The sequence below is a fragment of the Phaethon lepturus genome, unplaced genomic scaffold (assembly GCF_000687285.1).
Source record: "Phaethon lepturus isolate BGI_N335 unplaced genomic scaffold, ASM68728v1 scaffold27760, whole genome shotgun sequence".
NCBI classification, from domain to species: domain Eukaryota; kingdom Metazoa; phylum Chordata; class Aves; order Phaethontiformes; family Phaethontidae; genus Phaethon; species Phaethon lepturus.
Window position 1 is genome coordinate 3,061 of NW_010514437.1, and position 12,108 is coordinate 15,168.

Genomic DNA, 12,108 nt, shown 5'->3' on the forward strand with positions numbered 1-12,108 from the left:
TCAGAAGTGCGGGAATTACTCGCTTTGCCAAGCGAGAGGATGTCTGTGAAGATCTGATTCTTGGTGAAGCATGTATTGATTTTAAACAGGAGTATGAGTCTGTCTCCTAACATAGTTGTTCAGATTATTAATACGGAGCTTGCTGGGTCATTTCTGGCAGAAAAACAGAGGCTGCGTGTCTTGTTCCCCCCTTCTCTCCTCTGCTAAACCAAACGCTGGAGTGCATCCGTCTCTTCAGGAAAGCTGTTCGCAGCCTTCTGTCAACAGAAGGAGCGCAAGAAGTCCGTGGTTTTGCTGTCTTCTTGTTTTCTGACAACGTCTTTGCAACTCTTGCACCGAGATGGGGAGGATTGCCTATTTATTGACGTGGTTTCAGCAGCGCGATTTGGCCACAGCTCTCGTTGCAGAGGCCGCGGTTTGCCACATAACGTTCCTTTGCGGAAAGGTGCTGCCACACCTTTGGAGCTGAGGTTTCTGCGTGCTTTTTTTAAAAATCCCATGACTTGGGCTTAACAACAACAACAACAAAACAACCTGCCTGTGGATCGAGGATGATCTTTGTCGCTGAGAATGCCAAAATCCCAAATTGGAGCAGGGGTTCGGGTTCTGTTAGTGCTTGAGGAAGGCTGATCCTTTCAAATGGAGGAGGACGGGGGAATGGCCACACTGGAGCACGCTTGCCCTTGGTTGTTTCAGGCAAGGGTAATGCTTTCAAACGATAAGTCCTTTTTTAAAAGGAACTGACTAAACATGGTGTAATGTGCTTGCTAAACACCCAGTTGAGCTACTAGGGCAGCTAGGGTGCTGGGTGAACGACGACTGCCTATGGTTATCGTAGCCGTTTCTATATGTGGAAATCCGTTGGGAAGGGCGAGTTGTCCATACCTGGCTTTCCGTTCAGCTTGGAAGCGGGCTGAGATTTTAGAAACGCAGACCTTTGGCGGGACTGAGGACAGGCGCTGTTACTGCCCGCTGCCACCGAACGATTTCCGCCCCGTTGCTCCGCGAGTGAGGACACAGGCCTGCCGCACGCTTTATTTCAACGGCCTAACCTGGCGGGTTGGGTGTTCGGGGGAAGAACAACTCCGGGCTGCGTTTGCTCAGTTACCGACAAGCAGACTGGAGCGTCAGGATGGTTTCTAACTTTGTATTTGATCCTATAGATACGTGGGGAACCTGTCGAGAGATGTGACCGAAGCTCTAATCCTCCAGCTGTTCAGCCAGATCGGACCATGCAAAAACTGCAAGATGATAATGGACGTAAGAGCCTTCACCTAGTGATTTTCACGTTTCTCGTAGCTAATGGCTTTGGGCCATACTTGTGTGCTTCAGAATTCCGCTGGAAATATGGCACGAACCACGTCCAAGGCTGGAGATCACAGTCGTGTGCTTCGGGCATCGTTTCTGTCTCGTGTCTGACGTTAAGTTTAAGGCTGGGTGGATATTGTGAGAGGGAGTGAACAGGTTAAATGTACATGGGTGTTGTCGATGAGATTTGACAAGTTCATCCTGGCCCTACTTTTACCTTTCTGAAGCAGAACTGAAACTTCCTGGAGCCTTGTTAGGGCATGGTCTCAGCATAGAGTGAAAACGCCTGCGCGTTTTGAGATGCTCAGATGGAACCATTAAAGAGCTGAGTAGAGTAGCGAGAGTACAATTTGAAGAGGTTTGTGTGGGTAATCCTTTATTTGTTTCTTTTTATCAGACAGCTGGAAACGATCCGTACTGTTTTGTGGAGTTCTATGAGCACCGGCACGCGGCTGCAGCACTGGCGGCTATGAATGGCCGGAAGATAATGGGTAAGGTAAGCTGTCATGTCTACAGGGTGAGCTGGAGTTGAAAATCGGGCTATCTCAGATCACGCGGGTGAAATATCAGTGGGTGAAATATCACCTGAGATGAAGCGGATACACCGCAAATGCTAGGCACTTGGTTTTGACGGAGGTCTTGATGGGATGCGACTAAGAAGAAGAGCTGTTTAGGCTGTGGTAGGAAGAATGCAAAACTGGGGAGGGCTCGGAGACAGCAGGCAGAAGGAATATTTTTATCAGGATAACGTCCCACCCTCCTTGCCCCTGCAAAAAAACCCACCCAACCAAACCAAACTCCCAGACCGTGTCTGTTTCCCATCGTTGCTCTTAACCAGTGGAACATAGTTCGGAATAATGAACCCTCTCCTGAGAAAAGTCTCTTAAACTGGAGCTTTCAGCCCAGACTTGCACGTCTGGTCCCCGTAGCGTCAGAATGAGGTGCTGGAGGTGGCTGAGCTTAGCTGGCATTTGCTTGATCTAACATGAGCGACTGACGTTTGCAGGAGGTCAAAGTGAACTGGGCGACGACCCCCAGCAGCCAGAAGAAAGACACCAGCAGTAAGTGTCGCTTATGCTTTGAGTACGTGTTTGATTTGTGCAAGGAGGTGTTAAATGTAAACAGTAAGCATCATACAATTATATGCCATAACATTTTGATCGTAATCCTAAGATATGATTTAATGTGTTTGTGTTAATAAACTTAAGAACAAATCTAATCTTTGTCATCAGGTAGTACCGTTGTCAACACACAGCGTTCACAAGGTAATTGTATCTTCTTACACATAAAAATGAAATCTCTCAAGGGTGTTCACTAACCACCTGAAGCTATCTATGGGGTTTTGTTCATTAGGAATTTATTTTTTTACGGAAAGACTTCCCTGTCCTTTCCCTGCGGCATCAGCAAGTGATCTAGTGTCCACTGCTTGGTTCTGGTGCTGAGCTCTGGCCGTTTGTTACGAGTGCAATTGTAAAAGAAAAAAAAAAAAACAACCCAAACCCCCCTTGCCTCCCTGCTGTGGAGGCAGAATAGTTGGCACTCTATGAGACCTCGGTCTGCGCTCCTGCAGACTCGGGAGTTATCTTGGCCGTTTCCAGCATTGGGCCCCGCCGCTGCCTGCGCGTGGCGAGCCTACGGCTTGCAGCTTTCCTGGGCAAGCTTTGAATTTCTGTCGTCCAGTGGGGCTCAACTACATCAGCGGCCGAGTGGGCTCGAGAGTTTCGTACCTGCTGTAGTGTGGATAAGCCTGCGTATTGCTAAGGCGGTACGTGACGTATTGTTCGACCGTAGTAGAAAACTCCTTAGATGTGGTTCTCTTTGGTGCGTGTTTTTTATGGCTCTGATATAAAAATTGAAGGGATTACTGTTTCCATTCTGTTGCCTTCAGTCTTGGTTCACTTGCACACGGATTCACACACGCTGAATTCACATGGATTCACATGGTGTATTGGCTGGGCAACTGAAACTGTGGGCTCTCAAGAGCTCAAATGCTTTAACAGCCAACTGTTGCAAGGTATTTTTTTTGATTCGTTCTTCATGACTGGTGGTGTTAATCAGGATCATGGCGGCGAGGTGCAAAACACGTCCCGCTCTAGAACGAGCGTTATCCTGCATTTCTTGAAACTGCTAGAGGTTTCAGTTGATCAGGTTTTGAATAACTAGTGATCTCCTGCTGTGTCGAAGCTTAACACGAGCCTACGGAGAGAAAGATTCTCATGTAGTTAGTTCTCATTGGCACGTTAAGTAAATAGCTTTCGGACTTTGTACGGTAAATGCTGACTGGTCTTAAAAGCACTTTGTAAAATACAAAGCCTAAATGCCGTGTGTCACTGTAGTATCCTTAAAATCACTGACTTTGTAGCGCTGCCAAGCAAAGGATCTGTTACGAACAGCAGTAAATCCTGTTTCATAGTCAACTCTGGTCTTCACGTAGTTTTTAGTAATAGCCAGAAAGCCGTGCTACATGAGATTGCTATGCTCTGGGTGCACGTGCGCACGTGTGTTCAGGGGTTCTCTTCGAACGTTAAGATCCTTTTTTCTCTTTTTCCCCAAAAAGACCATTTCCATGTCTTTGTCGGAGACCTCAGTCCAGAAATTACAACTGAAGATATAAAAGCAGCTTTTGCGCCATTTGGAAGAATATCGTAAGTAATCTCGTAGGGCAAATAAACTATAAGTTATCTCTCCTAAATGGAGGCAGCCTTATGTTTCAGTAAGTAAAAAAGGAGAGTTGTTGCAGTGCAGGAAGATACATTCATCTGTTCATACAGTGACTTGAGTCGGAACGGTCGGGCATTAAGCAGGGGTGTGCAACCCAATTCCTCTATAGTAGTTTGTTCTGCTTTCCTAGAAAAGTTGCATCCCACTTGCTTTGGTTTTACACTCCTTGCCTCGTTTGGCAAAGCAACACTGGAAAAAAAATTGCCTCCTAACCCTGGGCTCTGCATTTCACTGGCCCTCTCGGCAATCAGATCACCATCACGCTGTACGGTTTGTGACCGAGTCCGTTTGCACGTTCTCGTCTTGGCAGGCTTTGGATTTTTTGTTAGCCGTGGTGTGCCGACCACCGGTAGCCAATGTTTTTTTTGCAGTTAAATTCCCATTTCCCACAAAATGAGCCTTTTTTTAGCATGAGACTCATTGGGGCACCCAGAGGCCGCAGCTAAAGCGGCCTCAGAGTGTTTGGCGCTTGACCTGAAGGGCTCGGCCAAAACCACGGGGCATCTCGGGTCAAGGAGTTGCACTCGTCCCAGCGGTGCAGAGCGATGGGGTGACAAGCGAACGTGTTGCAAACGGGGAAAGGTGCTCGCAGGTCTACACCTGCCAGTTTGTTGTATTCAGGGTGTAGCAGAGTAAGGAGCAGTTCGTTCATTCCATCCTCCACATGTAAACCATTAATTTTCCTTGTAGTGTTGTCTGTACTGGACATTGAAGTTTCTTGATGGTGGTGTAAGAGAACATAGAGTGCTTTGGAGTATTGTGTAGTGAAGCATTTAATTGAAGTAAGTTTGTTTTTTGTTGTTTTTTTTTACCCTCAGCGTCCAGTGTGTTACTCTCTTAATGCCAGCTTGATTTCCTCTTATGATAAGGCTAAAAAAAAAAAAAATTGTGATCTGAATGTGACTTGCTTCAGACAACTGTAACACTTGACTGCATCTTTTATACTTGTCATCCAGGAAACGCAGAGGGTCGGACTCCTAAGGAGAGCCGATTTATCCTCTGGCCAAGTGTGGTCTGGATGGAAGGGACGAGGGACTCTAAAGTAGAGCTGAACTGCTGGAATGAGTGCGAAAGGGAGGCAGGAATAGACGGCCGCCTTGGTGGGACTGCGGTGGAGCTGTGAAAGAGAGTTTCCCCTTACCTAGTCAGCGCCGGGTGTCCGAGGTGACGGTTTGATGGACAGTCACCTTTAACAAATGACCCCAAAAAAACCCAGCCCCCTGCCCCGAGCCTGAAGCAAAAAGTAGCGTCGGAATATCAGCTGGGGGAGTAGAAAATCACAGCGAACATCGGTCCACGGTCCGTGTTTCTGGGGCTGTGCCCCTTGCCCCCTCTTTTCTAGGAGGGCTTTTTCTTATGAGCTGTTGCTGTGTGGTGGCGGTGCCGGGGAAGGATGAGCGATGCTCCGGCTCTTGGGACACTCGGCACACAGCTGTAGAGCTAACACATGGAAAACTTGCAGTTTGCCCCGGCTCAAACTGACTGCCCGAACCAAAGCTCGGTTCTTTTCCTCCCATGAAAGTACTAGATTAAGCATCGTCCCCGTAACGACTCTTTTGGGCTCTTGTTCCAAAACCCAGGGGTTAAATAAAGCCAAAGGGACCTCAATTTTCTACTTGTTTAAATTTAACCTGCAAAAATATTGCTACTGTCTCTTAAGTGGTCAAATGAAGTTACTTGACTTTACCTGTTCTTCATCAGTGACTAGTCTCTGGAAATGTGGTGCTAATAGAATATTTCCTGATTTTTTTTATTTTTATTTTTTTTAACATTGTCTTTGGTGGTGCTAAACTGAGCTTTTTTTTTTTAATGACACCGAGGTTGAACTACTGCATGATTAGCGCATAAGAAATTTAGGTAATTCTTTGCATCTGGATTTTTTTAATCACTGTAAAAGCACACTTTCATTGTGGTTTCCTTTTATGCTTGCTGTACGCATGTTTTCACTTGTTCTCAAGTCTTTATTTTCAAAGTTTTCGGTTGAGGGTAAGTAGAGATGAGTTTTTCCCCCCCTTCCTCCTCAGAGCAAACCCATCTAAGCTTACCAAAGTGGCTCTTCTCAGGCAATTTGTAACGTAGGACCCAAAATCTGACCTAACCCAAGAAGGGGGAAAGGAAAAAGGGGGAAGGGGTGGGGGAGGTCTCGCAAAGAGGAAAGAAATAACGTTTCTTCTGTAGCTTTGGGTGAGGGTATTTGCCTCGGGGCTGCGGCGACGGAGTCGGCGCTGTGGGCTAACGTAGGCCAGCGTTAGGCTTACAACGTGGCATTTGCGGTTACCGTAAGGCTTAAAAATCCACGAGCGTAACAAACCTTCTCTTCATTGTGACTTTTCTTGCCAGTCTCAGAACGCTAAGTGTTGTGCACATGTTAACGCTAGTTTCTCTGAACCCTATTATTTTATACAGCCGTAAGTTACATTGCATGACTTTTCTGACTGGTTTTATGTTATCGTTTCTGTTCTTTTTTAATGCCTGTATGTGTGGGGCAAAGGAGGGGAGGAGAGGGTGGCCTGTACGCGAGAGCATCTCGACCCTCGGCTAACTTGTACGCAAATTGCCTGAGAAACGCTGTAGAACGGCGTTCCACAAGTGGGGTTTAGCTCTTGTAGCTGGGTTCTCTTTTTAACTCAATCTCAAATAATAGGGCTCTGGTTATTTTGCAGAGTGTCTCTGAAGAATGGACAGAATTGCCATGGCTAACTACAAGCTACAGTTCACAGTGGACAAACGTTGTAGTTTTCTTATTTACTTTTATAAATTTTATTATTTTTTTTCTTTTTTTATATCTTGTAGTTTCCAATCAGTCCTGTATGATTGCTGTTGTACAAATGCAGTTTAAATGATGTGTGATATGTAGTTTAAGACGTGAATGTTTCGGTGTTTTATTTTCTTCAATAATTTCTGAAAATGTCAATCTCTCAAAATTTACAGCTGCCCACAGTCCAAAAAGGGGGTAACGAATTGACCCGAGAAAATTAAAGAATTCGGTTAACAGGCGACGTATGCCTTTTAATTCCTATCTTTTTTTCATTTTTTCTATTTAATATTTTGAATGAGTAGGTAGAATGTGTTGGCAAATAGCGAGTTTAAAAATTGCATGGTTAAAGAGAGCCATTCAGCTAATGTTAGTCAGCTATGTGCCTTAAGTGATTCTTTTTGAATAGCTGCTTTGACCATGCTTTGTGTCTTAACAGTCCGTAAAAGCATTTTGAAGCGGGAGCCAACTGTCGTAAAGTACATACGTTTGTTAGAGAAGCTATTGATTTGCATGTTTACACAATTAAGTTTAATTTTGCTACTACCTGGCAAAGCATTAGTAAAGTTCTGTTTAGAAAAGAAGCCTTTTGCTTTGACTGTGTTGCTGGTGCAATAAACAGTTGACATTAGTAAAGGTGAAACATGAAAATAAGCTGTACGTGTGACTCGAGTTGTCGTTGTAGCAAGGTCGACTTTCGAAGGCGCTGAACTGGTTCTCGTTTCTGCTTTTTAGAGACGCGCGTGTGGTCAAGGACATGGCGACGGGAAAATCGAAAGGCTATGGCTTCGTCTCCTTCTTCAATAAATGGGTAAGCTGCGGCACGGCCTCGAGCACCCGAGCCGGCTTCGGTTTCCCGCTGAGGGGGGAGGCTTTTCTCTCTGCTGGGTGCAACGCTCCAACGTTTCTGAAGCACGTGGCAAGTGACACCCAAATGAGCGATGTACGGACGTGCCCGAGAGCACGGCGGTATGTATCAAGAGGGCCTTAGATGTGCCCAGTGAGGCCCAGCGGTGTCCTTCGTCCTGCCTAAACCCACTTCTTGTGAAGCAGGATTTCTTTCGGCACGTCGCAAACGTCGGACGGGGCGAGTGCACGGCGATGTCGTTCCTTTGGCTCTGTGGCAAAAGGAAGAGACGCCGACGGTGGGGTTTTCTTCCCTCCCTCTCTCGTGGGCAGGACGCGGAGAACGCGATTCAGCAGATGGGCGGTCAGTGGCTCGGTGGAAGGCAAATCAGAACGAACTGGGCGACGAGAAAACCTCCGGCTCCAAAGAGCACATACGAATGTAGGTTCCCAATGATTTGTGCCCTTGCCAACCTCCTGCCACACCCGCAGGGAGGAATAGAAAAGGGCGAGCTGCCCTTTGGAGCTTGTGGGAAGAGGGAGAGCGGGTACCGGGAGCGAAGGCGCTCTCGAACAGTTCAAACCTCCTCCGTAAAGCAGCTTCCTTAGCTTTTATTACCTTAGCTTTTATTACCTTAGGTATTAGCAACTGTAGTACCGCTACAGGGGGTATTCCTGTGGCTTCCACACACTCGGGTCGGAAGCTTGCTTTTCTCTCTTGGCTGTTTAAGCCAAGGACGAGACGGGCTTTTTAACTTTGCTCCCTCGCTTTTAGGGCTTTCTGTTGTGATACAAAGCGGGACTGTGTCAAAGAGAGCATTTCCATTGGAGAGATTTTAAATTGGGTGTATCAGACCTACTTGATAGGTGTCTGCAGTTTGCGCTCGACCTCTCGTGCCACTCGGGATTAGAATTTCTACGTAACCCGTGTCCGATCCGCTGAAAAGCTCTGTAAAATCTCTTTAAGCAAACACCAAACAACTGTCTTACGACGATGTGGTCAATCAGTCCAGCCCGAGCAACTGCACTGTGTACTGCGGGGGTGTGACGTCAGGACTCACAGGTATCGTGGCTTCCAACTGCCGTCGCGTTGAGCGTCTCTGAATTAACACGGCAGTCGCCTCATTTTGCTGCTCCATTTCTTCCTCTTCAGAGCAGCTAATGCGCCAGACCTTTTCTCCCTTCGGGCAAATAATGGAAATTCGAGTTTTCCCCGATAAAGGCTACTCCTTTGTACGGTAGGCTGTTGTGCAGTTCGCGTGTTGATGAATTTAATAAGAAATCGGGGTTTGGACGCTTCTGGCGGCAGGGAGGGCACGGGTGGGTGTGTGCCGAACGGGAGAGGGTGCTTCACCGCAGCCCTCTCAGACGGCAGCCTGATCTGCGGAGTGAGTCACAGCTTGTAGCGCTCTGGGCAGGAGTAGGAAAAACCCCTAAACCCAGCCTGAACTGGTGCGGTGCCCTTCACTGGAAGAGATCTCTGTCCCTTCCTTTTGTGTAATTTCACAGTGGAGTTACCGAGGCAGAAAGTCGAGTTTTAGAGTCTTTTCCAGAAGCATCCTCATCTCTTCATCAACGAGGCTCCAGATAATTAAAAAAATAACTGTAGATCGACTTGCTCTCCTTGCTGCTGAATTGTTTAGGGAGAGTTAGGACAGCGAGACAGGAAACGTGACCGCAGCCGAGCGGTGCCCGCTGTGGGGCTGACGGGACAAAGCCTCTGCGGTCGGGCTGGTGTTCTGCCAGAGCCCAAGTCTGTGCGGAGCTGGTGGGGGCTCTCTCGCGGGGTTACTCGTGCCTGTTCCTCACCGAGGGAGCTGCTTATATTGGCGCGGCTTCTATTTTGACAGGTTTAATTCTCACGAGAGTGCCGCGCATGCGATCGTTTCCGTCAACGGGACGACCATCGAAGGACACGTAGTGAAGTGCTACTGGGGCAAGGAGACGCCAGACATGATCAGTCCGGTCCAGCAGGTCAGAACTCTGTAAAGACGATGGCTTTGCTAATTAGTCTTTGCTAGAAACCCGTTAGGTGGCTGTAAAGTCTACATGCGTGCCAGTTAGAGATGTGGCATAGCACCCGTCGCCTACGTTATGGCTTATTTCATCAGAGGGTATTTCTCTGAAGTCTGGGCAATGATTTTCAGTCCCTGGGAATGCAAAAAAACCCACTTGTTGGGCAAAAACGTGTGATGTAAAATTCTGCAGGAAGCTCGCAAAATACTGTCCAGCCTGTGGGGTGTCTTCTGCGGCACGGAGGTGGGAGCTGGGTATTTGAGGCGACGACCGCGCCGTTGCCCGGAGAGGCGACCGGGTGCTCTCATTAATCGCTCGCTAGCTCAGGAAGGGTGCCCGGCCGCGTGGCCATCTCAGCAGGCGGCTGTCTCGCCAGTCGAAGTAAATGGCCGCTCTCTCGGGCGCCGCTCTGACACCCGCTTGTTTGCCCTTGCAGAACCAGATCAGCTACCCACCGCCGTACGGGCAGTGGGGCCAGTGGTACGGCAATGCCCAGATCGGCCAGTACGTGCCCAACGGCTGGCAGGTCCCCGCCTACGGGATGTACGGGCAAGCGTGGAATCAGCAGGGCTTTAAGTGAGTATTTGAGCTTTTTGTGCCGGTTTGCGCCCCGGTGGGGAGGCGACGATCCCCAGTCCGCAGCGGCGTAAAAGCTGCCGAGACGTTCTGGTCCTTCGTTACTTGGGATGAGCAACGTCCGTACGGATCCAGGACAGCCCCGCGCTCCCTCGTTCCTGACACGTTCACCTAACGAACCAGGGTTTGTTGTTTGTTTGTTTGTTTTTTCCCCTCCCGCAGTCAGACGCAGTCTTCGGCGGCGTGGATGGGCGCCGGCTACGGCGTGCGTGAGAGGCCCCGGCCTGAGACCTGCCCCCCCCGCAGGGGCAGAACGGGAGCGTGATAACCAACCAAACGGGATACCGCGTGGCAGGCTTCGAAACGCCGTGAGGAGGAGAGGACTCTGAAACCGGCGGGCCAGGGGCCACCGGGAGCGTGGCGGAGCCTTCGTCCAGCGCCAAGATTTATCAGATCAAGCGTCGGATACGATGTATTTATTTAAGAGAGAAAGAAACACACACACACAAAAGCGTTTTTAATCATGAAATTGTCATCCGCATTGTTTAAAAAAAAAAAACAAAAAACAAAAAAACAAACAAAAAAAAAACCACACAAAGAAAAACCCACAAAAGAAAAAATCACAAAACGAGATGCTGGATGTCTGCCAACTTTTGCCTTCTTTTTCCTCTTTTACGTGTTTCTTAAGATCCACGTTTTTGAAACACAGCAAATGCAGGGACTAACTGCCGCTGAGAATTGGGGCAGCAAATTGCACAATGTCAACTCTTTTGTTGTTGTTGTTATTGTTGTTGTTGTTGTTGTTTTGTTTTGTTTTTCTTTCCTTTCTTCGGAAGTAGCGTGCCGTTCTAGTTTGCATTCCCAACGATTTAAAATGTATTATAAACCGTTGTACAAAAAAAAAAAAAAAAACACAAACAAAAATAAGAAGCCAAAAGCGTGTGAATCCTGAAGCCGCTGCGGCTTCAGCCTTTGCACCGTCTGTTTTAAAAAAGCCTCTTGTATAAAGCCTCCGTCTCTCCGCTTTTGTTGGTTTTTTTCGATGAGAAATTCTCCATTTACACCGGTTTTGTATCTCAGCGTCTTTTTCAGGGTCGTCTTTGCCTTACGCTGGGGAAAAGGGGACGCGGGGCGAGCCGGCGCCCGCTTCCCCTCCTGAGCGAGGATTTCCCCCCCGGGACAAGGAAAATCCTCTTGCGACCCGTACTAAAAAGTGATAAATTCCTACCAACCATTGGGGTTTTTCCTCTCTTTTTTTTTTAACCGATTTCTACATTTCCATGTACTAAGTATGTAAAATATTTTAGCAAATTAATATTTTGCACAACCGTTCGCCGCCTTTGTACGTTTTGTTGTTTGAAGGTCGGATGCAGAGTCCTTCAATGTGAGTTATGCCTCAAATCTTCATGGTTTTTTAATTTTTTAATTACTTTTTTTACCGTGAAACTATCAACTATACACTCGGGCAGTCTTGGAATACAAAGTTGATCCTCTCTTGGTTTTAAATAATTGTGTAAAATTTCCCCCACTATCCCGGGTGGGTGCTGGGAGTGCGTTTTACCCGGGTAAGCGGAAGGCAACCGGAGCTCTGCAACCCTGATCTTTTGCAACGTTCAGAGGCCAAAACCGACCTTTTCTTTCCTACCTCTTGACCAGCCTTCAGAAAAAATGCAAAAAAACAACCCCAAAAAGAAAAAACAAAAAAAAAAAAAAAAGGAAAAAAAAGAAAACAAAGAAAAACAAAAAACACGAAGCTCGTTGTGTGCTCTCTTTTTTCAGTCTGTGTCCCCGCTGCCGGCTTTCGCCCTCCCCGGGCGGGAGGGGAGCGTGTGCTCGGGGAATTTTGGGTGGGAAAAGGCCGAAATTGGCTAATTGTTGCAAAGCGG

General features: G+C 47.6%; 1 protein-coding gene across 1 annotated transcript; it reads left to right on the forward strand.

The window, feature by feature from the left end:
• Positions 1-1,163: 1,163 nt before the first annotated feature.
• On the forward strand, positions 1,164-10,594 carry TIA1 (TIA1 cytotoxic granule-associated RNA binding protein; the record flags this gene model as incomplete). Its single annotated transcript, XM_010292988.1, is given in 12 exon segments — positions 1,164-1,260; positions 1,706-1,804; positions 2,315-2,369; positions 3,866-3,953; positions 7,520-7,595; positions 7,964-8,072; positions 8,598-8,693; positions 8,784-8,868; positions 9,481-9,604; positions 10,083-10,222; positions 10,445-10,502; positions 10,505-10,594. Coding segments are annotated over 12 exon segments (1,117 nt in total), but the record flags the coding sequence as incomplete, so codon positions are not given.
• Positions 10,595-12,108: the final 1,514 nt, after the last annotated feature.